The sequence below is a fragment of the Pristis pectinata genome, chromosome 21 (assembly GCF_009764475.1).
Source record: "Pristis pectinata isolate sPriPec2 chromosome 21, sPriPec2.1.pri, whole genome shotgun sequence".
Classification (NCBI taxonomy): Eukaryota; Metazoa; Chordata; class Chondrichthyes; order Rhinopristiformes; family Pristidae; genus Pristis; species Pristis pectinata.
Window position 1 is genome coordinate 12,436,041 of NC_067425.1, and position 26,507 is coordinate 12,462,547.

At 41.4% G+C, this 26,507-nt stretch overlaps 1 protein-coding gene across 1 annotated transcript in view; it reads right to left on the reverse strand.

The window, feature by feature from the left end:
- tlcd1 (TLC domain containing 1) overlaps nt 1–26,247 on the reverse strand; it is a 37,411-nt gene extending 11,164 nt beyond the window's left edge. The window contains exons 1-3 of the mRNA XM_052035881.1: nt 25,924–26,247; nt 17,730–17,812; nt 7,474–7,556 (exon numbers count right to left, since the gene is read on the reverse strand). Of these exons, the coding sequence (XP_051891841.1) occupies nt 7,474–7,556; nt 17,730–17,812; nt 25,924–26,123 (366 nt within the window). The 5' untranslated portion in view covers nt 26,124–26,247. The remainder of the gene's footprint in view (nt 1–7,473; nt 7,557–17,729; nt 17,813–25,923) is intronic.
- Nucleotides 26,248–26,507: the final 260 nt, after the last annotated feature.

The window sequence follows — 26,507 nt, forward strand, 5'->3', positions numbered from 1 at the left end:
AGCAAAATTGTCAGGTACTTAGATGTGTGCGTTTGTGCGTATGCATTGAGGACCATCTTTACCAATATACTTAATTATGACATGCTTTGGACTGGTCCAAATTATTCATTTTTTAAAGAGAAATATATATTAGCATCCTTTACAATTTGCGATCTTTTATTTTCTTTGTTGGTGAAAGTTTTTACGTGGAGTGCAAATATTTTTTAAAAATGCAGCAATTCCACTGTTAAGCATTATGAAGCACCCAAAAGATAAAGGTGAACTTTTTTTTAACAACTCAGCAATATTAATTTTTAATATGTTCCTTCTGGGGAATCAGTCATGAACACATTGTCATGGACATATTCTGTGGAACCAAATACATCCTGGGATTAGTCTTTGAAAGCAGGATGCCATTTCCATAAACCTGCACAACCTACAGCTCCTTCATGGAGTCTGTACCATCCTTTTAGAACCCAATATACTTACTTTGTGGCCTGCAGGTCCTCTGTGGAGCTCGACAAGCACTCCATTTATTCAGAGGATCTGGAATTGCCAGATACTTGGTCATGTGAGTCAAAGGGATCCCCTTTTAATGTGTATTTTCCCACTAAGATCGGCAAGTGTGATTTATTTTCATACACTAGGTTGATTTTAATGGAAAAAATGAGCAGAATCAGCAATTTTTGAAGAACAATTTCCTACTCAGTCAAACAATTCAGTGTTACTGATGGGCTTAAAATGCTACGGTTTTAACTGCACACTGAATTAGTAGAACTTGAGTGTAAATTTTTGTAAGGTAACTTTTGAAATATTTTTCTCAAAGTTTTTTCTGGGTTGGTGATTCGGGGATGTTTCCTTAAGAACCAGATTCTGATACAGGTTAGATTTAGACTGCAACTTCAAGAACCAGAAATTTGTATCTATAAAGTAACGTTAACAATGTTGCACAGAATAATACTGTTCAAACTACCAGGGGCATTTATTCACATGCACTAATTTTAACAGAAAAGGCACTCAGACAATATAGGTTAAGGTGCTTTATCTGTGTATATTCATGCAACAAACATTGATCAATATTTCATTATCAAATTTGTAAAGCACACACAATTGCCCAAGGCATTCAGAACCTGAACTCCATCTTGCTAACACGCAAAAGTATGCAGTGGAAATATGAGTAGAGATTACATCTGAAACAATTAATTATCTTTTATTTGCTAAAGTGGAATGCAACTTGACTGGTAACTAATGTAGAGGACAAGACTACTCTAACAGAGAAAGTGATGAAAACCACTTCACCGTGGCTTAAACTTAAAATAAAAAAACAGCACAGACACCCAGCCAAAGAGTAAATTATGAAAAGAATAATCAAAACTTGGCCAAGGAATTGGTTTTAAAAGGACGATTTATAGGAAAGGAGAGGGAGGCATAGGGGTTTCAGTGACAGAGCAGGGCTTAGCCATGAAAGCAGAAAGCGAAAAGTAAAATACTGCGGACAATTAAACAGAAAATGATGGAAATAGCCAGCAGGTCAGGCATCATTTTAGGAGAGAGAAACAGAGTAAATGATGAAACGTTTATTAACCTGATGAAGGTTTTGGGGAAAGGTTACTGACCTGAAATATTAACCCTGTTTCTCTTTGTACCTGTGCTGCCTGAGCTGCTGAATATTTTCAGCATTTTCTGTTTCATTTCTTGACCACAGAGAGATAGAAACTCGGAGCTGAAATTCCATACTTGCCTAGAAATTCATTTCTATTTGGAGTACTGAATCAGATTCAGAGGAATCAGTTTCAGATGCAGAGTCCAAGTGCTGATGCTACCATATAGCATGTTTAGCACTAGTGAAATAAAAGACTGCAGATGCTGGAATCTAGATGAAAAACACGATGACGCTGGAGGAACTCAGCAGGCCAGGCAACATCGCTGGAGAAAAGCAAGCGATCAACGTTTCAGGTCAGGACCCTTCTTCAGGACCTGTGGAAGGGTCCTGACCCAAAACGTTGACTGCCTGTTTTTCTCCAGGGATGCTGCCTGGCCTGCTGAGTTCCTCCAGCTGTTTTTCAGCATGTTTAGCACTACTGACTGGGGGTGAATTTCTTGGCAATAAAGATTCAAACCCTGTAGTAGAATCTTTCATTTTCTTTAAATCAAAATGCTTAATGAACCTTTAAAAATGTCAAATACGTACTGCACTAATTGGATTAAACAATGAGGTTCTTCAAACATGTGTATGTGTTACAACATTAAATTAAGTAAAACAGACGAATGGATGGATGATTGGGAATTGGCATTCCTATGATTTCCCAATACCTGCAACCAACATGCTCAGCTCCCTGTCAACGATGCAACCTTGGAACTCAGTCCCTGCTGAACTACCGAAATGGCCTCTGCATTTCAGATTGAAACCTGTGCTGCAAAATTGGAACACAGGAATGGGTAGGCCATTTAGCCCTTCAAGCCTATTCTAACACTCAATGCAATCATGGCTGACCCGTTTCCTAACTCCACCTACTCACAGAGACTCTGTTTTGCATAAACATCTTGGCAATCAGGCCAATCAGAACTGCTACTTAGCTAAACTAAGGAAAGTGGATGATATAGACTTTTAATGTTGAAAGTCAATTTTGATACCCCTGAAAGACACCAGCCCTCAACATCTTTATTTCACGTTAGCACATTACAAATTCTGTTTCGCAAAACATCATTCCAAATGATTACATTTAATTACATGAAGCCTAGCTGCATGAAGCAAGCACACACATGGAGCAAACCAGCTGTGCTTTAGCATCCCACCACACTCAGCCAGCCAGGCACATAGGTTAAGCTTGCTGTTTTATTACATTGCTAAAATAGTTATGGAAATACTCAGTAAAGGCCCTGGATCATCCACAATTCATTAATGCATAATGCATAAATTAACTGCAGATATCTCTGGTGCTTTGATGATCTCCATTTCACATCCCGTTGAACTAGCTGACATCATGTCCCCACTAAAGGAAGCAATGACTCCAGAATGTTGGCACAGTATTCACATTTTAGATGTCATGCACCCCTGTCTCAACAATGACCTGCCAGTTTGTTGTTGTATTATTCCTCTTTGAAACTTACTTTCGAATTGTGTGTAATTTCTAATTCCTTCCAAAGAAAAACTGGAAAATTAGCAAGGGCTCTAATATTTTATTTTTCAAAATAACCAAAACCTTAACATAACCTGGAGCAAATGTCAGCTTGATATCTTTGTATTAAAATCCTTTATTGTCATAGCTGCCAACGTGTTAATTTTAAACAGGTTCCTGCCTCTGTTCAAATATTAGGCCAAAATGGTTCAACAGCTTGCTTGGCAAAATCACTCCAGATGGCAGAAAAATGCCCCAGAATACCATACAGTGCAGAGGAGACAGAAAAAAGACCCTGGATGGCAGAGTGGAATTGGCAGACATTTGTTTTGGAAAGCAGGTCTGAATCGAGGGTGTAGCATTAACACATTTCCAATGTTGTGCTCTAGGGAGAACATTTCAAAATTCACAGTGCAAGCCACATTCAATTTCTATTTTAAATACATTTCGGAGAACTATTCACAGGCCCTTCCCAAAATTCCTGAGGTGTGCCGTCAGAACCAAGGTTCACCATTTGGTGCACAGCAGTGAGAAAAGTGTCCCATGTATTTGGACTATTATTTGCATAGCATAACTGAGAGCTAAACTTTGGCACCAGTTTACTTATTTCACCCTCAATATCATTATAAATTGTTGCATTTACATTAGCCTCTTTCCCCTTTTGATGATAACAGAAATAGCACTGTTTATAATTCTACTTGTATCACAAGGGCATATGTATTAAACAGACTTTTTATTCATATTCAGAGCAGAAAGCAAAATGGTTTCACTGTTCTCTGGTGATTTCTTCAATGTCTTGTTGAGGGCTGATTGTCATTATGTAAATTTATCTGCCGCCTGGCTGATCTGTGAGATTCCAGACTACAGTGATCTTATGATTAACCTACATACTAATGTTAAAATTTACATGACAGATTGTCAGCAACTTAATCAGGCACAGGCTAAAAATAAAATTAAGGCACTGTTTATCCCAGCAATGAAATGCTGTATGTAAAATGCTAACATTTGTAATACTGCTCTGTGGATCAAATAATTGAGATTGCTGAATTTTTTAGTATTGAAAGTCTTTCCTATTGCAATACTTCATTCATTTGTCAAAAATATTCTGTTTGCCATATACGTCAAGTTTGTTCTCGACGAACCAATAGTCTTTTTCACCTTAGTATGAACATAGATAAAAGTAAAATTGAGCATGTAATAGCCACTGGTTTACACATTCTGCCCCTCTCCCCACCCTCACATTATAGTTGACTCAGTTTGTTCTAATGAAAGGTCACTGTCTTGAGACATTAACTCAGTTTCTCCTTCCACTGGTACTGTCCAATTACTGGTATTTCTGCTTTAATTTCAGATTTACTTTTGTGTTAAGGCTGCAAAACGTTTAGGATTTCCAATCATAATTTGTTCACCCAGAGGGAGAAACAAGAATTCTTTTCTTAAGTTCATTTTTAGGATAAGATGTTGCTGACAATCCCAGCATTTACTAATTAGTTGCCCATAAGGAGGTGGTGGTGAGTGTTCTTGAATTGCTGCAGTCCTTCTAGTGAAGGCACTGCTACAGTGTTGTTGGGTAGGAATCTCAATGATTTATATCTAATGACAATGAAGGACAAATGATATATTCCTAAGTCAAGATGGCGTGTTAAATGGAGGGTTCCCGTGTGCCAGCTGCCCTGATCCTTTTTGATGGTAGAAATTCCCGGTTTGAAAGGTGCTGCCAGAATGGCCTAAGCTAGTAACTGCACTGCATTCTGTAGATGGTTTACACTGGAGCCACTGTGCGCCGCTGGTAGAGCAAACGAATGTTTAGGGTGGATAGGGAAGTAACAATCAAGTGAGATGCTTTATCAGGAAAATTACAATCACCAGGACTAGGGTAAAGGACAAACTGTTGGAGCTGCAGGCTGACAGGTCTCGGGGTTCTGATGACTTCATCCTACAGTCTTAAAAGAAATGGCCGCTGAGATAATAGATATGTTGGTTTTAATTTTCCAAAATTTCATAGGTTCCAGTAATGTTCCATTAGATTGGAAAATAGTAAATATAATTCCTTAATTCAGAAGGGAAGGGAGACAAAAAACAGGAAACTAGTTTAAGCATTAACATCTGTCGCTGAGAAGGTGCTAGAATCTATTATTAAAGATGTTATAGAAAGGCACTTAGAAATCATTATTTTTTTCTGAAAGTGAAATCACATTTGACCAATTTATCGGAGTTCGCTGAACAGGTAATATGTGCTGTGGATAAAGATGGATATACTATACTCAAATATTCTGAAGACATTTAATAAGATGTTGTTTCAAAGAATATTGAAGAAAATAAAAGCTCATGGTGTAGAAGGTAAAATGGTGGTGTTGATTGGCTGGCTAACCGGAAACAGAGAGTAGGCAAAAAATGTTTTTTGTTCCCTGGTTGGAAGAACGTAACAAATGATGTGTCACAGGGATTGAGGCTACAATCAGATGTTATTAAATGGCAGCACAGGCCTGAGGGGTCAAGTGGCCTACTCTTTCGCCCAATTCATATGAATGGTATTATGCTTCTTGAGAGTTATTGGAATTAGTGCACCCAGCCAAGTGGAGAGTATTCCATCGTGCTTCTGACTTGCACATTGTCAATGGTGGAAAGGCATCAGGAGGTAAGTCAATTGCTGCAGGATTCCCAGCCTTCTCACCTGCTCTTGTAGCCATGGTATTTATATGGCTGGTGTAGTTGGGTATATGGTCAATGGTGATGCCTAAGATAGTGATTGTAATGCCATTGAACATCAAAGGAAGCAGTTAGACTTTCTCTTGTTGGAGGTGTCCAATGCCCAGCACTCTTGTGGACCAAATATTACTTGCCACTTATCAGCCCATGTCCGAATGTTGCCTAGGTCTTGCTGCATATGGGCACAGGCTGCCGCCTTTGATGAGGAGCTGGGAATAGAATCCAACATTGTCCATTCATCAGCGACCATTTAACTTAATGATGGAAGAGTTCACAAGAACCATCAAGAGATTTACTTTTTAGGCACAAAAGGAGCTCTGAGGAGCTTCTCTGAATCTGTCTGCCTCATAGTGGCAACGGTGTTCCTCACATGCTCCCCTCTAAAATGTTGGGAGAAAACATTGAAAGTGCAGGAAATCAGAAGGATATTGTGGCTCTGCTCCTTCACAGTTTCTCCAGGTTGTTTTTTTTTTACATGGTTTGTACCTACTTTGCTTTTCTCTTTCTTATTACAGCCTGTCTGCTTCTGCACCTCATCCAGACACCAATGCCAATAACGGTGCCTCAGAAACAAGACTTAACCAAAGGGCAAGAAAGATGGCACAATGGTATGGCTTAATGGCACAATAGTTAGTGCTGTTACCACACAGCTCCTGTGATCTGGGTTCAATCCTGACATTGGGTGCTGTTTGTGTGGAGTTTGCATGCTCTTCCTGTGACTGCATGGGTTTCCTCCCACATCCCAAAGACATGCTGTTAGGCTAATTGGCGACTCTAATTTGCCCTAATGTAGGTGGACAGCAGGAGAATTGGGAGTTGATGAGCATGTGGGAGAGAATAGGTTACAGGGAAGTAAGTGGGGCAATGGACTGAATGGATTGCTCTGAGAGTTGACATAGACTCAGGGGGCCAAATGGCCTCCTCCTACTTTGAAGGAAATATGAGAAAAGCGAAAGGGCTGCAAAGAAGCGGAATCCTATTGATTGGGGGCAAGAGAGAGGTACCAGTGCCCTGTTCAGGGAGAGATGTTGTTGAGGTGAGGGAGGAGGAAGGAGGAGAAAGTGCAACATGAACAGATTGGCTGCAGGTAACATATGTTCACCACTCTTTTTCATTTGTGTCTCCACCCTATCACAGGCATCTCATTTGTTCCCTTTCCCCACAACTTAAAACATTTTCTAACTTCTTTCTAGTTTCGAGAAATAGTTATCTTTCTCTTTCCACAGATCCTACCTGACCTGCTGAGTAGGCCCAGCATTTCCCGCTTTTATTTATGAACACAATCGTGTTGCACCAAGATACACCACAGAAACTATGTTGAGGGGGTGAGCGGCTAAAATGGTTGAATAACTGTGAGCACTACACACTATCCAGGATTCTGAACATGTGATTTCATCGAACTAGACTCCCTACCAGCAGTGTAACTCATAAAATTAGCTCCTGTGTTGCATCAGCAGATAACGCTGTCGGTTGCTATGACTACAGATGCTTTCTCAATGTAGCACTTGACTGCGCCAGGGAGAGGGAGTTTTTACAGACCCAAAACCTAGCATTAGAGCATTCAAAAAACAAATTATGTCCTTCAACGCAATTTACTTTTAACAATTTTTAACTTAAAAGCTGATTTGAAATACTATCTTGTGTATAAGCTCCACAGTATCATTACCAACATATGGTGCAACAGAAACTCCCAGGAAGCTCTGGACTGTCCATTCATGATAATATCAGCCACATCTTGGATAAAATAGCCTGGGGGAAAAGAACAGTGCAAAAAGCTATTAATCTATTACTGAAAAGCCAAAGATGACTAGAAAAACAATATACTTATTCAAACAGCTGGATCATGAACAAATTGAATAGTTAGGAAAACAGCAAGAATAAACAAGTTTCCCACCCACTGGTTCATTGCGTGGGTTCACCACCCGGTGCAATCATAAGATCAGGAACCTGCACAGTGCTATCTGGGTCTAAGCCAGGGTGGCAGTGTTATAGTTGCCTTCAAAGCTGCTTAAGGAGGAGCAGTGGATAATGGCCAGGGCTGATGCTTCTCATTTCTACCCAGTAACTTGGCAGAGATTCATTCAGCACAGAAACAGGGCCTTTGGCCCATCAAGTCCACACTGACCATCAAGCACCCATTTACACTAATCCTATGCTAATCTCATTTTATTCTCCCCACATTCCCATCAACTCCCCCCACATTCTACCACTCACCTACACTCATTTGCAGCTTTCAATTAACCAAAAAGTTAGCACATCTTTCGAAAGTGGGAGTAAACCAGAGCACCCGGAGGTCATAGGGGCAATGTGCAAATTCCATACAGACAGCACCAGAGGTCAGGATTGAACCCAGGATTCTGGAGCTGTGAGGAAGCAGCTATACTAGTTGCACCACTGTGTTGTCCCCTTAGCTTGGAGCCCACATCTCCCTGGATAGAATTGATTCTTGTGGCTTGATTATCTATTGTGGCTCAGTGGCCAGCATACTTGCCTTTGACTCATAGAACTAATGATTCAGGTTCAAATCTCGAAGCCTGAGTACATAATCTAGACCATAATCCTACATGAGTTAAAGGATTTCTCCCCAGTCTCCTAAACAATATCTAACTCCCAAACAGCATTGTTAAAATCTGGTCAATAGCACACTGCTGTGCAAGGGAGCTAATATGTACAAATTGGCTGCCTTGTGTCTGACATAATAACTTCATTTCTCTTTCATTGATTGTAAAGTTCTTGGGGCCATCCTAAAGTCATGAAGGGTGCCATATAATTGAAAATCTCTCTCTTCCCTCCCCACTATTAAATAATCTGAAAATCCAGCAAATTGGGGGTGAGGGCGAGGGTGAGGATGGGGGTAGGAGAGAGAGGAGGGAATCAGCATGAATCAGAGTTGTTCAGAAAATGAGGGAGGTTCAGATCATTAAACTTCAGCAACAGCAATCGTTCAAATCTCAACAGTTTCTTTAATAAGCCACAAAGTGCACTTCATCTGTGTGCCTGGCATTCTGAGCAGGTAATCTAACTTTTATGCTTTTTCCAATTACATTTGAGCCAAAGTAGAAAGGACTTTCATTTACATATTGCCTTTGATCACGTTCACATAAAGTCAGCAGATCCTCTGGTGCCAATCAATTCTTATTTGAAGTGTAGCTTTCGATATCTTGTAGGCAAATCCAACTGTTAGTTCACACAATTTCAAGTCTCAGATGAATGGATTGATTCTCTGTTTTGGTAATGCTGGTTGAGGGAGGAACGTTGTCCAGTATTTTAAGAAGAACTTTTTTTTTTAAAGAGTACCAAAGGATGTACTGTGTCCATATAGCAGGCAGAAGATGCTTCAGTTTAACATCTTATTTGTTACCACCATCTCAGTTAATGCCAACCACCCCATCTGTTCTCTCAGGTGCATGTCAAAGTTCCCACGGCATTCACCTGAAGAAGAGCAGGCATGTTATTCCTGGCAGCTTGGCGAACGTATGCTGCTCAATTAACATCACCAAAAACAGCATTTCTGATCATTAATAAATTGAGATTCATGGGAATACATTATGATACTGATTACACTTCAAAGACACTTAATTGGCTGTAAAGCACTTTGAACCTTCTTGGCATAGCTAATAGCATTATATGTCTGCTTCTTCAATTCTGCACTGAAATATCTCCTTAGGTTATAGGCCAAGTCAAAATTTAATGTGTATTTGAACACCGAGTCACAACAGGATGGAGCTAGGCTGTGATACTTCAATAATCAAACAAGCTGTTTACAGTAACTATTGAGAAATAATGGCAATTTTTTTTACGATGCTGAAGTGAATTTTGTGACACATTTGAATCTTTCAGTAAAGATCAATTACTTAGCTTGGCAGCTCTGGGTGAAAACAATTGAGTTAGGTGCATGGTTTTGTGGAAATGTTTTTATATCCTGGTGCAGACAGTATTATTAGTTTGCCAAGTTAAGTTCTGCATTCATTGGAAATGCTGAGAACCTGACATCTTAGTTCCAACCTAGGCTTAATTTTTGTGGGCAAGTTGCCTAACATACAACATGTACTTTAAATTTTCAGTTGTAACTGTGACCTACCAAATGTTTCCAGTGGTGGGTCAGTGAGTCACAGAATATTACTGTCAATTACTGTCAGATCTTGCCTTAGAATCTGCCCAAAATTTATCCAGCTGTCTTGTTGTACTTCACTTGAGGGAGTATAGATTCTTTTCCTCAATACTGCAGTCATATTCTCAGAATCAGAACCAGTTTATTATCACTGACATATGTCATGAAATTTGTTGTTTTATGGCAGCAGTACAGTGCAAAACATAAAAATTACTATGTTACAAAAATAAATAAATAGTGCAAAAGAGGAATAATGAGATAATATTCATGGTTTCATGGATCGTTCAGAAATCTGACGGTGGAGGGGAAGAAGCTGTTCCTAAAAGTTAAGTGTGGGTCTTCAGGCTCCTGTACCTCCTCCCCAATGGTAGTAATGAGAAGAGGGAATGTCCCGGATGGTGTGGGTCCTTAATGATGGATGCTGCCTTCATGAGGCGGAGAGGGTTGTACCTGTGATGGAGCTGGCTGAGTCTACAACCCTCTGCAGAGTCTAGCATCATGCTTCCCACTCTCCTCTTGGGTGGTTGGCTGAAACCATAGCTTACATTGTACTACTGTTTCACACTCACCTACTCTTGCCTCATTAATTATCGGCCTGTCTAATTGGTCCTCCACTGTGTCTGTCTCTGACTTTCCCTTCACCATTAATTTTCATTTGAGAGCTTCTCTAAAGTAGCCAGGACTGTTTCACAGGCATGCATTCAGAAAATTATTATGGCACAAAAGGAAGCCATTTGGCCCATTGAGACTGTGCTGGTTCCTAATGGATCAATCTATTTCCTTGCTCTTTCCTCAAAGCTCTGCCAATTATTCTTTCCCAAATGCACATCCAATTCGGTTTTGAAAACTTTGATCAATTTTGTTTCCTCCACCCTCCCTGCCAGAGAGTTTCAAATAACTAGTTGGAGTGGAAAAGTTTTCCCCACATCCCCCATGCATCTTCTGCCCAAATGTTTATGGGATGTGCACATTACTGGCAATGACAGCGTTAGCCCCATCCAAAACTTGGGGTTAACCCCCAATGATACATCAGGAGTCATATATGGCCCAATCCAGACCAGCAGATTTCCTTCCCTGACAGACATTAGTGAACTACAAGGTTTTTATAACTATCTGGTATAGCAAGTATGTTTGCTGTATTAATTTTTATTTCAAATATATTTTGTCATTTGAATATAATTTCCCCACCTGCCCTGGTGGGATTCAAACCCATATCCCTGGATCAATGGTCCAGGCTAGTAACATATCCACTATCCTATTATGTGTGTGGTCTTTGAACCATCCACTGATGGGAACAACTTCTCTCTATCTACCTTGACTAAACCAGCCATAATCTTCAAAGTGCTTCAATCACTACCTTGGACTGTATTTCTTTTCCTCTTTACAGTTGAAATCTGTAAAGTTGTCATCCATGGAACCATTCTAGTAATTGTTTTTCTGCATGCACATTAGGACTATTACATCCTGCTTCAAGTGCATTGACCAGAATTGGATGCAATACTCCATTTGTGGGCGAACTGAGGCTCGACAAAACTTTGTAAGAGTGACAGTGTGCAGCGACCTTCCAAACAGAGATCAGTTTGCACATAAATTGCTTGCCAACAGAAGCAAGTCTGACAACATTGCATATCTGAAGCATGCTGTTAAACAGGTATGTAAAGGGAAGGCCTGCAATTCTGTCCCATCCATGCCAGCAACAAGTTTCCACATCACTAGCAGAGCCGGTGGAGTCTTTATTGGAGGAAGACTAATTCAGATTGTTGACAGACTAAGGGAATTGAAGAGTGGTCAACTGTCAGGAACTCTAGCTGGCCTGAAAGTTTTCCAACACCACTGGAAGATCCAACTTTGCCTGTAAAACTGCTGTTTCATTTAATTGGTCTTGAAGAAGTTGTTTTCTGAAGCATGTAATCCGTAGTTAAGATTTACTTTTGTATCCAAGAAAAATCAACTGAAATTTTCACATTGTTACTTTGTGAGGTTAATCTAAATGTAATATTCACTTGGTCACTATATTTTAAGGAACAGCCCTTACATAGAGAGTCATAGAGAGATAGAGCAATGGAAACAGACCCTTCAGCCCATTGAGTCTGCATTAACCACTCATTTACATGAATCCTACATTAAACCCATTTTTTTTTACTCTCCCCACATTAACTCATCCCAGATTCTATCACTCACCTATACACAATTTACAGAGGCCAATTATGCAACTCTGCCACCCCAAACCAGTAGCATATTGGTGACCAATCACAGAGCTTTAAATTAATCATTATGTGAACTGAGCCCTATGTACTTATCGCCTTCACCAGCATTACTCCATATTGCTGTACTAAACGTGAACAAAATGACTATTTGCTTAGACATCAAGTAACTTTCTCAGAAATTGACAAAAGAGCGAACTTACATAATAACTCTTGGTTAATAAGCTTGCTCTTAATTTGCAATCTCAGTGACCACTGAATTGCCCAATGACATTCTAGAAAATGTTGCAAGAAAAGAAGTGATATGATTACAAATGGCCAATTATGAGCTGCATTGCCTGGTGGTGCTAATATTACAATAGTACATGTAATGAGAACCACTGTAATAATACTAAAAGAAACAGAGATATCAGAGCACATGCCAGCTCCATTATTACAAACTGATAATTCATGTAGTTACATTGCATGTCCGTACATGAATATATATACTTGCTCTTCCTCTTTGAAAAAGAGTTTCTTTTTCCCCATCTTTATGCAATAGTTACAAACTCAGTCTGTTAACCTGTATTGTAAAAGTCTGAATCTTCTTAACTGTGGTTGGGTGCCTAGTGTTGTGGCTATTTCTTCATCTGAAGACTGTATGACATCCTGATTCAACTCACTGTTGACTTGTGACTCCTCCATAATGGTTGGTTCTTATGTGGACTTCTGGAATAAATTCCACATCTCAGAGATCATCCGTATCTTCTGGGACATCTCTTAATGTGATAATTTGGTCCACCTGGACACTTACAACCTTTCCTCCAATTCATACTAATTATTTTGTCCCATCTCACTATATCCCACAGTTGTGTGTTATACCAGTTTGCTAGTTCACTGTGCCTTGAAATTTGAAGTGCTTCTTTTTGCCCTTTCCCAAAGAGTTTTAAACTGTGAATAACAAGCTTGCATTTGTTTCAAATGGTTATCCTCCATTTCCTCCTCAAGGCAAAACTGCATCAAATTCAAGCGCATTCAAGGTCTGCAGCATACCAGGTCCCAGCTCTGCTGTGATGATTCCTGTATTGGAATGTGGAGCTTAAGTATAAAGCTAGCTACATGATGATGAAGGTTCAAAGTCAAATTTGAACAATCTTGCAAAACTTGTCTCTTCAAAGCCTCCTTGAAATGTCTACCCTTTCAGCCGTACCGTTAGAACTTGGATAGTACTGGGGAACTTGTTACCATTCCTCCTCATGAAGCATTCAGATATGATGTGAATGAAGATCTACCATCTAACAACACTTCTTCAGGTATCCCATAAGTTGCAAAAGTTGATCTCAGCTTGTCTTTCACATTAAAATTAGATTTTCCAAATCTTTATCGTACCTGGTCAATGGACAAAGCCTCTGGCAATAGCTTTCATATTGGCAATACAAGTATGCTCTGAGAGTTGTCTAAGAGTTTTTTCCTCAGGGCCCCAGGGATGACAGCTCTACATCCCCACTTGAGACATCCTTGATTAATAATGATTTATATCTTCTATTGTAAAATGGTTGTAAATCCACATTTGGACATTTATCTGAGTTGATCCAACCTTTAACAATTTGCTGATGAGTTGCTTTCAGGCAGTGTACCATCTGAACTGCCTCAACCATTTGTCTAGCTATGATTGGGAAGTCATCACCCATCTATTGCCAGGCAAGGATTGTGTTTCTGTCTCTCACATCGAAATCCTCACGTTCACCTTCAGTGAATGGGTCTTCCCAATTCATGTCTAATTCCTTTAGTTAATCCTTGCCGAGAAATGCCAGTTGTTCTATGTACTGGCTACCACCATAGGCAAACACTGTGCAAATTCATTTCACCTAGTGCCTTAGTACTTCACCAGCATATACCTTAAGACTAGTTCTTCTCTTGGTCAAAGATGCCTCCACCATTATGGAGCAATCAGCTGCAATGTTCATCTGCATTTCTACTCATTGGCGGTTGATTTGTGCCATGACCTTAAAACCTTCTTAGCTTCTGTCATTTGGACTCATGGAGTAGACACTCTACAAGACTAGCTCTATTCTGTCTGGTTCCACATCATGGTTATGCAGATCCCCTCCCTGTCTTTTCTTGTTCAAAAACCTTCCTCTCTGTGATGAACTGGCACCAGTCACCTTGCTCTGGTTAGCTGTTGTGGGCTTGGATTTAAATGCCATCACTTTGTGTTCTTTCTTTAGACTGCGATGGATGGTTCCATTGCATTGATATCATGGATACATGCCAATTAAATCCATGTGACGTGAAGTTTGTTTGGGAAATGGAGCTTTTACTGCTGTCCTGCTGACTATAAACAACAGTCAGGTTTGTGTCTGGTGCTGGGTGAAGTTCCTTCATTTTGTTTGTTTCCATTCAAATTGCAATTTGGCAAGATTCTGTGTGCTTAACAGCTGTGACCATATCCTTCATAATTCTGGCCATACACAGATCTATTCCACAGGGCATGGTTTAAGAAATCACCAAAGTTGTGCTGCTTTGATTAATCCTTTAAAACAAGATAGTTGCTGATTGGTTTATTCAGCTCTTTACATCCTCATGCATCTCTCTACCATATCAAATAATTGTCCAATTTCTGCAGCAATTCTGAGAATGCAACATTTTTGGCTTTCTGTGGGAGTACCAGTCTAGTGAGCATTCTAAAGGTCTTAGAGCCAGTCCTTTAGTATAAGAGCCTTCTTATGTTCTCTTATAACAGTATTTTGTTACTCTGCATTTTTCACAAGAGCCTCACCTATCCTGCATTATAAAATGACCCCAAAGCCCATGGGTCTGTTGGATCTTTTGCATTCCACCCATGAGACCTGACAGGGCCTTGGTTTTTCAGATCATCTAAAAGACAGCTCCTCTGACAGCAGGGCACTGCAGCATCAGACTGGGATTTTGTATCCAAGACACAGTAGTGGGACTTGAACCAGAAATAGAGGGAGCCGCCAATCTGAAGACCAAGAGCAGCAGGTACAGGTGTTCTGGTGGAGTTAGGCAGGGAGCAATGGGATTGAAACATAAAGCAGCAGAAGCTGTAAGTGTGGTTGAGAAAGGGATTATTTCTCATCAAGACTAAGGCTACTAAGATAAAGCATTGTAAACTGACTTCTACCTTAGATGACTTAACAGACTGAGGAATAAACATATAGTCTGCTGATCTGTATGGTTTAGTGATTTATTGGATGGCACCTTCACCTCTTAGTTAAAGGGTATTCATTTTCACCATATTAACTGGCACCAATTGCTTCATGTTTTTGAGCCTTTTTAGTAAGTTATCTGAAACTTGTGGAACAAATGAAGAAGAACAATAAATCCCAGTACAGATGTTTTTCTAATACCAATGTAATAGCACTTGGTTCAAATATGTTTATCTGGAATTTATGACAGCACAGCCAGTCAAGTTGCTGAGGTGCAGTAGGCTGTCAACAGCAAATTGTGAGGAAACTGTCAAAGCATCAAGATTTACACAGCATATGGGATTTTACACTATAATACTGCCATTAATTTTTATAAAATAATTTTCAGAAACAACAGAAGTCAAGTTTAGATATGTTTATCAACACGCTATGCACAACTTGAATTCTAATCTTTCCAGGGACAAAGAACGTTTCTAGTAATCAGAATATTGCAATACAGGAAAATCTAGAATCAAAATGACACAGTGGAACAAAAACAAAATCCTCTTGAACACTTGCTTCCCCCCTTACATACTGTACCTAATTCTCTGCTAAGCATTTCTATATTATCTGCATCCAAACAGTCACCATTGTTTGAGGTTACGCCATAAAGGATGCATTTGTACACAGACAGATCACACGTTCACATATCTGAGTGAACATGAAGTAGATATAAACAAGGTTTCCTTTTATTCATTTTTCAAGTTCGGGGTGCCACAAGTCTAGCACTTGTTTATTTTGGCCCTGAACTGAGTAGCTTGCTAGGGTATTTCACACTGGTAGGTCTGGGATCACATTTCGGCTACACCAGGTAAGGAAACCTATGAAGTTTGATGAGCAAAACTTTGGTTGGCCGGTGACATGAAGGGTCTCCTTGTCAGATCCTTTATGCACAGCCCAAGTCCCAATCCCACCACAAGCTGCCCTCGAATGGCTGCAGTGCAGATCTGATTGTCATCCATCGCTTCTGAAGTGTGTGCTTGCCAGGAATGTCTAGAAAGAGATGCGGTGACCTTTGTTGAGGTTGATCCTGAACATCTGCATAATGCGGGACTTTGTACTTCATTGATGTGCACTGAGACAAACAGTGACTGCTGCCGGAAGATCATCGATTCGGAGGAAGATGCACTTTGGTATGTGCGAAAGGAGCTGGAAGTGAATGCTGCAGACAGCCACATTCCAAGGTGCAGGACTATATACAGAGGGACACACTGAAATTTGGTGCAGCCACCGCAAGCCGCAGTATTGGGTCTTCCTGCCACTGGATACTGAGGGTAGGGCCTTGTATAATAACCACTCCAACTTATCACTGATGCAATGTTTGGAACTGAAAAATTGATGCCATTGTCAGTATCGTAAGAAAATGCTTGGGTACAATGAATGATGAGAGATGAATACACTGTATTACTATTACTTACTATTGCAAATTTTATGCACACAGCATATTTTCAGGAAAATAAAACCTATATCTGTGTATATGTTTCATGAAGGTATCTGGCCTCAGATACACAGAAAACATAGAAACATTGAAAATAGGAGTAGACCATTCAGCCCTTCCAGTCTGATCTGCAAACCCATGAAGTTTGATGAGCAAAACTTTGGTTGGCCGGTGACAAGAAGGGTCTCCTTGTCAGACCCTTTATGCACAGCCCAAGTCCCAACCCCACCACAAGCTGCCCTCGAATGGTTTCAGTGCAGATCTGATTGTCATCCATCTGATTATCTATCTCAATACTATATCTCTGCTATGGTCGCGTAGCCCTTGAAGCCTTTTATATCTATATATTTATCTGCTTCCCTTAGATATTCACAGACTTGGCCTCTACAGCCCTCCGTGGTCGCGAATTCCGCAGATTCACCACCCTCATCGTGAAGAAGTTTCTCTTCTCAGTCCTAAGTTTCTCGCTCTGTAACTTGAGACTTATTTTTTGTTCTGAAATTCCACACCCCTCCTCTCCCTGGCCAAAGGAAACATCCTCCCTGCATCTAATCCCTCTAGCCTGACAGAATTTTCTAAGTTTCCATTAGATCCCCTCTCATTCTTTCAAATTCTAGTGAATGCAGTCGTAAGGCAACAGAAAAAAATAACCATAGCTTAAAATAATAAATTTTCTTATATAAGTTTGAAAACATTGTTAATTGCATGGCTGTAATGGGACTGGATCAATGATAATGAATTCTCAATTTTGCAGTGAAATTTGTTTCATTATTATACCATGAAATGACAGTTACAACACTAAAATCATCAGCAGATCACTACAGCCATTGGCACTACAGTACAAATCACATTGCTATTACAGAGGAGGCCAGTCGTTGTTAACTGGGAGACCTGTCTGAGCTTAATGTCAAGAAGAGTCAGCTGAACATGGCCTTTATTTTTCATACTGCCCATGAGATTTTTAATGACTGAGATTCTCACCTGTGGAAACACAGACAAGCGAATATGAAAAGGAGCTTTGGAACGTAAAAATTTCAGTTAACATTTCAGGAGCGTTGTAAACACTGCAAAAGAGAGGAAAAAGAGATATGTTACACTGTTGAACATGTGGTTTACAGAAAGTATGTTGTACTACAGAATGCAGGATAGGGCTCCAAAACTGGCTAAAGATTCCTTTCATTGGACCAAGCAAAAGGATTTTGTTCTGAAAGCTCCTTTCTATTTCCTTACTATTTGTATTTCGAATGTGCAATGGTGGCAAGATTACTATGGAACATAGAACACTACAGCACAGTACAGGTCCTTTGGCCCGCAATGTTGTGCCGACATTTTATCCTGCCCTAATATCTATCTAACCCTTCTCTCCCACATAGCCTTCCATTTCTCTATCATTCATGTGTCTATCTAAGAGTCTCTTAAATGTGCCTAATGTATCTGCCCCCACAACCTATGCCGGCAGTGTGTTCCACGCACCCACCACTCTCTGTGTAAAAAACTTACCTCTGACATCCCCCTTATACCTTCCTCCAATCACCTTAAAATTATGCCCCCTCGTGTTAGCCATTGTCGCCCTGGGAAAAAGTCTCTGACTGTCCACTCGATCTATGCCTCTTATCACCTTGTGCAACTCTATCAAGTCACCTCTCATCCTCCTTCTCTCCAAAGAGAAAAGAGGAACTGGAATTGCCTGTTGTCTTTTGTCAGCAATCCATCATAGTCAAGGATTTATAAGTAGGACAAACCATACAGGAAGGATGAAATGTTATGAACCAGCTGGGTTTCTGTGGTAACCTGATTGCTTTCATGCTCTCATGTTCTACTGTCATCCCACAATTTTTCGTATTTATTGAACCCGACTAGCCAATGGGGAGACTTTGAGAACATCTCTGTTGCTGGTCCATTACAGCAGCTCCTGAGGGGCATATTTCCATGGAGAAATCATGGGTAAACGTTACGAGGCGTATCACCAAAGCTTATTCACTTCTCCTTCCTTGCATTGCTTTTCTTGGTGTTGCCTGTATGAAAGTGCTAGCTATTTTCAAATCAGTATCAGGTTTACATGGCCATAAAATTAGCAAACCTAACACTGGGAGTTACCTATTGAGTGACAGAATTGAAAGTAAGAGAATTTTCATTAAACTGGTTTAGGAAACTTGGTCAGATCATGCATGGAATACTGTGAAGAAATCTAGAGACTTGGAAAGATGCAGAGAAATCATATCAGAAGTGAATGATTCCTACCAGTCAGAAACAACTGAACAGGCTGGAATTTTTTCATAAAGAGGTTAATGAGGGACAACTCATTGATGAAATTATGAAATGGCAGATATGGAGAAGATGTCCTCCACTTACAGACCATCAATTTTACATAGTCATTAAAAGTTAATTAGGAATTCAAAACAGCATCTTTGTCTAGTTTTGTGGTTAAAACATAGAACTGGCTACCGGAGGGAGTAATTGAGGCAGGAAGCCTAGGTGCAGTAAAAGAGAGGGAGAAAGGTATAGAACAATATGTTGATGACATTAGATGAAGAAAGGTGGGAGGAGACCTTTGTGAAGCATATACACACATGTGGACCTGCTGAGACATGTACTGATAATACGTTGCAACAATTACTGGAAGTAAGCTTGAGGACTATAATGTAAGATAGAGCAGTCAATATTTTTGGGACAAGGGATCCTTCCATGGAGTATCCTGTGACCCATTTTAGTGTCCTTTGAGTTTGTGATATAAAAAGCAAAAGAACCTCTTGGATTTACCAGGACCTGGAGTTTGTATATTTCTTCTTAATTTCAAGTCATTGTACTATTATCAGAATTATAATCTGACACATTTGATCAACTGCCTGAATATATGTATATTGAAACATCTGCAATGAGCAAAACAGAATAAATTTTCTGCCTAGCTCTAATGCAAATCCTATGTGTATTCTCATTGCTATGTATTGTGCATCTCTCAGTCTTACTAATACTGGTGTTTCTGGTCTTTCAAACTGTAATTGCTAGGTATGTTGCTCCCATAGTAACATGCCTTCTAGACTCTTCACATGTTCATTTAAACAATGGACTTGCAATTATGCAATGCCTTTTATGCCCTCAGGATAATTCAGTGTTTCCCAGCTAATAATGTTTTTTTAAAGTCGTCACTATAGCAAAACACACCAGCTGACATGCACATGGTATGATACAACAAAAAGCTAAATGACAAGATAACCAGGGATAATTTTTGCTCTGGTCACAAGAAGAATTCCCCCAGTCTTCTTGGAATCATGCTTTAGAACCTTCGATGGCCATTCCCATTTCCTTTTTGCTTGTATGCACAATATTTGACACATTTTAAGTGCCAAGTAACATTCATGCTACACAAGTAACAGGCAATGACCACCTTCAACAAGTGAGAGTCCAAATGCCTATCCTTAGCATTCATGGCATTACTGTCACCCAGTCTCAGCACCATCAACATCGTGGAGATCACTACTGATCAGTTACGACACTCAAAAAACTCAAAATATTCCAGGGCAAAGCAGTTCCGTTGACTGACACCCCATCTATCACCTGAAACATTTACTTCCTCCACCATTGGCACACAGTGGCTGCAACTTGTACCATTACAAAATGCACCACAATAGCTCACCAAGTCTGATCCAACAGCATCACCTGAACCTGTTGCCTCCATCCACAGGCATCAAGTGCATGGGAACCCCACCGCTCCAAGCTTCCCCTTGTCACACACCATCCTGTCCTGGAAATATATCGCCACTCCTTCATCAATGAAGAGTCTCAATCCTGGAAGCCCCTCCCTCACAGTGTTGTGGGAGTACCTTCACCTAAAGAACTGCAGTGGTTCAAAGAGCAGGTCACCACCATGTTCTCAAGTGCTATTGGGGGTGGCATTAATGCTTGCACTGTCAGTGAGATCCCCATTGCTTTAAAAGCATTTAACAAGTCATTTGAAATGTCACCCTAAGATGTAGTGTTTACCTGGTAATAAGGGAAAAAAGATAGATATTTGTTTATGTAGCTCCTTTCAGGATGTCCCAAAATGTTTTACTGACAATTGGCTTTTTCTGATGTAATGTAGAAAAAGTAGCGAGCTCCCATCAATCATCTGGTAATAACCAGATAACCTTTATCAGTGATATTCATTAGGGATAAACATTGGCAATGATTTCTTCAAAATAGTACCATGTAATCTTTTACATTCACCCATGAGAATAGATAGGGCTTTGGTTTAGTGTCGCATTTGAAAGGTGGCATCATCGACAGTGCAGCACTCCTTCAATACACTGCTGAAGTAATACCTTGGATTTTTGTACTCAGGTTTCCAGAATGAGGCTTCAAATGAGAACCTACGAAATGTTCTCAGTCTTCTGAGTGGGGCTTGAACTATGATTTACTAACTCAGAGGTTTCATCAATCTTATATGATCCAAGATAATAAAAAAAAACTGGAGATGATGGAAAGCTGAAATAAAAACAGAAAATGCTGGAAACATGTAGCAGGTCAGGCAGCATCTGCAGAAAGAGAAACAAAGTTCATGTTTCAGTTGAGGATACTTCCTTTTCTGCTCATACAAGAATTATATACAAACTGCTTGGCTGAAAAGCCTGTTCTCGTATGTAGAAAAAAATTTGACAGCTTCAGACCCACTTCCCAATTTTACATCGACCTGAATATGTGGGACTTCCCTGCACATGTAGTCAAGCACAGAGGTCCTGAACTTAACATTAGTGGGAACTGGATATTTCAATACACTCCACTGCCGTGTCTTCCAATGTTGGGTGCTGAATCTTGCTGAGATTCCCCAGCATTTTCACATGGTAATCGGCCTTCTGCTCCTGCGTCTGGTCTAATCTGGCACGGGATATGCCGTCCCACTGATTTCATTGGGTATTATTGGCCTGTGAGAAAGAAATGCAAGGAGGAGCAAGTGCCAATGTTTTCACTTTAGTTCTATCTGTTTAATGTTTTAATTTGTTTTAAGTATTTTAGCCTCTTATATTTACATAACCTGAAAATTTTTAAATTCTTTAATTCATTATTTTGATTTTAATAGTTTTTAAGTATTTCTTAATGCTGGAGACCCACATTACTCTATACAGGATGGAACCTATGTTGCTGTGTACAACGCAGAAACTAAATGTTAGCATATAATGTTTCATTTTTAATCTATTCATTTTCTGGGATATGGTGTGTCTCTGGCAAGGCCAGCCTTTATTATCCATCCTGAATTGACCCTGAGAAGGTGGTGGTGAGCCACCTTCTTGAACCACTGCAGTCCTTCGGGTGAAGGTGCTTCCACAGTGCTGTTTGTGATGGACCCTCTTGTCGTTCCTGGTGGTCAGCATCGCAGGTTTGTGAGGTATTGTCAGAATAGCCTAGTTGAGTTACGGCAGTGCACTTTGAATACAGTAGGCACTGCAGTCACTGTGCGCTGGTGGTGGCACGAGTAAACGTTTGGGATGGCAGAAGGGGTGCCAATCAACAGGTTGACTCTTGAGAGTTGACAGAGCTGCACTCATCCAGCCAAGTGAAGAGAATTTCATCATACTCCTGACTTGTGCCTTGTAGATGGTGGAAAGCCTTTGTGGTGTCTGGATGTGAGTCACTTGCTGCAGGATACCCAGCCTCTGATCTGGTAGTCACACTATTTATGTGTCTGAGTCTTTGGTCAGTGGTTACCCCCACGATGATGACGGTAGGATCTTGGCGACAGTAATGCCATTGAATGTTCAGGATAGTGATTGGACTCTTTCTTGTCAGAGATGGTCACTATTGCAGCATAAATTTTACTTGCCACTTGCCAACCCTTACCCACGTACTCTATAAATCTTACTGCACGCTGGGAAGTTGTGAACGGAAGTAAACATAGCGTAGCAATCAGCAAACTTACTCACTTTTGATCTTATGATAGAAGTAAGGTCACTGATAAAACAGTCGAACATGGCTGGGCCTAGGACAATACCCTGAAGAATTCCTCCAGTGATGACCCTGGGCTGGAATGATTAACTTCCAACGACCACAACTACCTTCTTTTGTGCGAGGTATGACTCCAACCACTGGAGTGTTTTCCCGTTGATACCTAAAGTTATATCAAGGCTTCTTGATGCCACACTTGACTAAATGCTGTCTTGATGTCAAGGGTGGTCACTCTCATCTGACCTCTGGACTTCAGCTCCTTGGTCCATGTTTGGACTGAGTCTGTGACGAGGCCTGGAGTGGAATGGTCCTGGCAAAAGCCAAACTGCACATCGGTGAACATGTTATTGCTAAGAGCCACTTGATAGCACTATCGATGACAGTTTCCATCACTTTGCTGATTGAGAGTAGTCTACATGGGCACCAATTAGCTAGAATGGGTTTATCCTGCTCTTTGTGAATAGGATAGACCAGGGCAATTTTCCACATTGCCAGGTAAATGCCAGTGTGGTAACTCTACTGGAATGGCTTGCCTAGAGGTGCATGTAATTCTGGAGAGCAGGTCTTCAGTACCACAGCTGGGATGTTATCTGGTCCCTTGGCCTTTGCTGTGTCCATTGCTCTTAGCCATTTGTTTATTTCACATGGAGTGAATTGAATTGGCTGCAGACTGGCTTTTCTGCTGGTGGGGATCTCCGGAGGAAGCCAAGATGGATCATATATCTGATGTTTCCACCTGAATATGGTTACAAATGCCTCAGCCTTGTCTATGACACTCTGCCAACATTAAGGATGGAGATATTGTTGAGCCTCCCCCTCCCATTCGCTGTTTAACTGTCCAGCACCATTCAGACAAAATGTGGTAAGACTGAAGAGCTTTGATCTAATCCAATGATTGCAATATCTGCCCGGAGGTCAGTGACCAGTGGTGTTCTGCAGGGATCTGTTCTGGGACCCCTGCTCTTTGTGATTTTTAGAAATGACTTGAATGAGGGTGTGGAAGGGTGGGTTAGTAAGTTTGCTGATGATACAAAGGTTGGTGGTGTTGTGGATAGTGTAGAAGGTTGCTGTAGGTTACAACAGGATATTGATAGGATGCAGAGCTGGGCTGAGAAGTGGCAGATGGAGTTCAGCCCGGATAAGTGTGAAGTGATGCACTTCAGGAGATCGAATTCAAAGGCAGAATACAAGGTTAATGGCAGGACTCTTAGCAGTGTGGAGGAACAGAGGGATCTTGGGGTCCACATCCATAGATCCCTCAAGGTTGCTGCGCAGGTCCGTAGGGTTGTTAAGAAGGCGTATGGAATGTTGGCCTTCATTAGTCAGGGTATTGAGTTCAAGAGCCGTGAGGTGATGTTGCAGATCTACAGAACTCTGGTCAGACCACACTTGGACTATTGTGTTCAGTTCTGATTGCCTCATTATAGAAAGGATGTGGAAGCTTTAGAGAGGTTGCAGAGGAGAATTACCAGGATGTTGCCTGGATTGGAAAGCATGGCTTATGAGGATAGGTTGAGCGAGCTACGGCTTTTCTCTTTAGAGAGAAGGAGGATGAGAGGAGACTCGATAGAGGTGTACAAGATGACAAGAAGCATAGATCGAGTGGACAGTCAGAGACCTTTTCCCAGTGCAATAATGGCTAACATGAGGGGACATAATTTTAAGGTGATTGGAGGAAGGTATAAAGGGGTTGTCAGGGTAAGTTTTTTCTTTACACAGAGTGTGGTGGGTGTGCGGAACACACTGCCTGCAGAGGTTGTGGGGGCAGATACATTGGGGACATTTAAGGGACTCTTAGATAGACACATGAATGATAGGAAAGTAGGGGGCTAAGTGGGAGGGAAGGGTGAGATAGACCTTAGAGCAGGATAAAACATCGGCACAACATTGTGGGCCAAAGGGCCTGTACTATGCTGTAGTGTTCTATATGCCATTTAGCATGCATACAGTCCTGTGTGGCACCTCACCATTTTAGCTATGCCTGTCTATACCAAAAAACCAAGGTTGATCCACTGACTTGATGGCAATGGTAAAAAGGTTACAAATCGTGATGGTGTACATTGCAGAACATCATGGATGCAGAGTCTGGGGCTGTTCAGTCTGTTCTACGTCTATCCCACGGCATAATTGTGGTGCCACACAACACAACTCAGAGCAAAGACTGGACCTTGTCTCCACAAGAACTGCAACTGAACTTCTATCACTGCTATCATGAACAGATGCATTTGCCACAGGTAGATTGGAGAGGATGAGATCAAGTGGGTTTATTCCTTGTGTTGTTCACCCATTATTCCTAAACTCTAGCACACAGGATAGTTTACATTGCAGCCAACAGTAGAATTTCTTTAACGTAAGGGGAAGACCTACGTCCTAGTGTACATGACAGCCTACAAGGTAGGATCTGTGTTTCAGTGCACAGGATGGGATCTGCATTGTAACAAGCAAGGTACAACCTACTTTAGTGTGCAGCTTAGAACAATAATTTTAGCATGCAGGATAAATCTGAACAATCGTGTAGAGGTCACAGCCTACGCTGTGGAGTAGAGTGCACAGCCTATGTCGTGGCACAGAGAGCACAGTCTATGCTGCAGATTAGAGGGCAGAGCCTATGCCACAGATTAGAAGACACAGCCCATGCCGCGGAGTAGAGGGCACAGCCAACGCTGCCGAGAAGAGGGCACAACCCATGCCCCCCAGAAGAGAGCACAGCCCATGCCCCCGAGAAGAGAGTACATTCTACGTCCCAGAGCAGAGCGTACAGCCCACGCCGCAGAGTCAAGGCCAAGGCCCACATCGCCTTGAACCTAGTTATAAAATAGCAGTATTTTGATATCACCAAGGTAACTCCAATGAAAATACCTTTCAGCCAATCACTATTCAATTGTAAGGCAGGATTTGCCATTTCAAACCTGGCAGTGGAGTGGTGTTTAATGAAAGTGTCAGAGTAAGATTTAATCCTGTTTTATTTTCAAGCTGTAAAAGAAGACATTAATTAATTTCCATGGCTGGTTAAAATGTCGAGGGTGATATAGCTTGTGTGGAGAAGAGTTGTACCACATTATCCAGGGCTGCGCTCAGTTGTCAGTAACAGATCAGCCGTGGAGTAGCCCAGATTCTAAACTCAAGTTGTGCTGAGAAGGGCGGGGGGTGGGTGTCGGGTACAGGTCCCGACCCGTGGAGGAGAACAGTGCGAGCAGCCTGCGCCTGTAAACAGACGGACAACCCCGCATGTGGAGAACCATTTTTAGCAACTTACCACAACAAAGCCCACGGTCCCGTGATCGTCGAGTGAACAAGGGAGACGTTAAGATTGGTCCACCTCCAGGACCTGGTCTTGTTCTCCTTGACTTGTTGCGGCGGGAGGGAGAAACTCCGCTCCCGTAGGAAGGCTCGAAGCGTCTTGAAAGTCAGGGCGAAGAAGAAGATTGACAGCACGGGGTGAGTCTGGGCGAACATGGTGCGGCTGCGGTGCGGGGAAAAGAGCAGGGCACAGGCTTGGCGTTGAACTCGCTGAGAGCGGCGGCGCTGGAAACGCCTCTCTCCATGTAACAAGGCTGAGCTCACTCTCCCTGCTCCCCTATTGCTTGGGGGGGGGAGGACCAACCCACCAATGGCATTCGCTGCAGCGACTTGCAAACGCTTTCAATTAACCAGGGCTAAGGCGGCAACATGTTTCGCCCCCAGCGCCACGGAACCAGGCACTGGAGCCAAGTTAGGCTGGAAGTTAACTTCTTACCGGTACGGTCGCTGCTTGTTTCCATTGTGCCAGTCCTGTCAGTGCAACTTGTTCCAGCGCCCAGTTTTAAATCCCGTCCCACTAACGCCACAGGGTTTGCACCT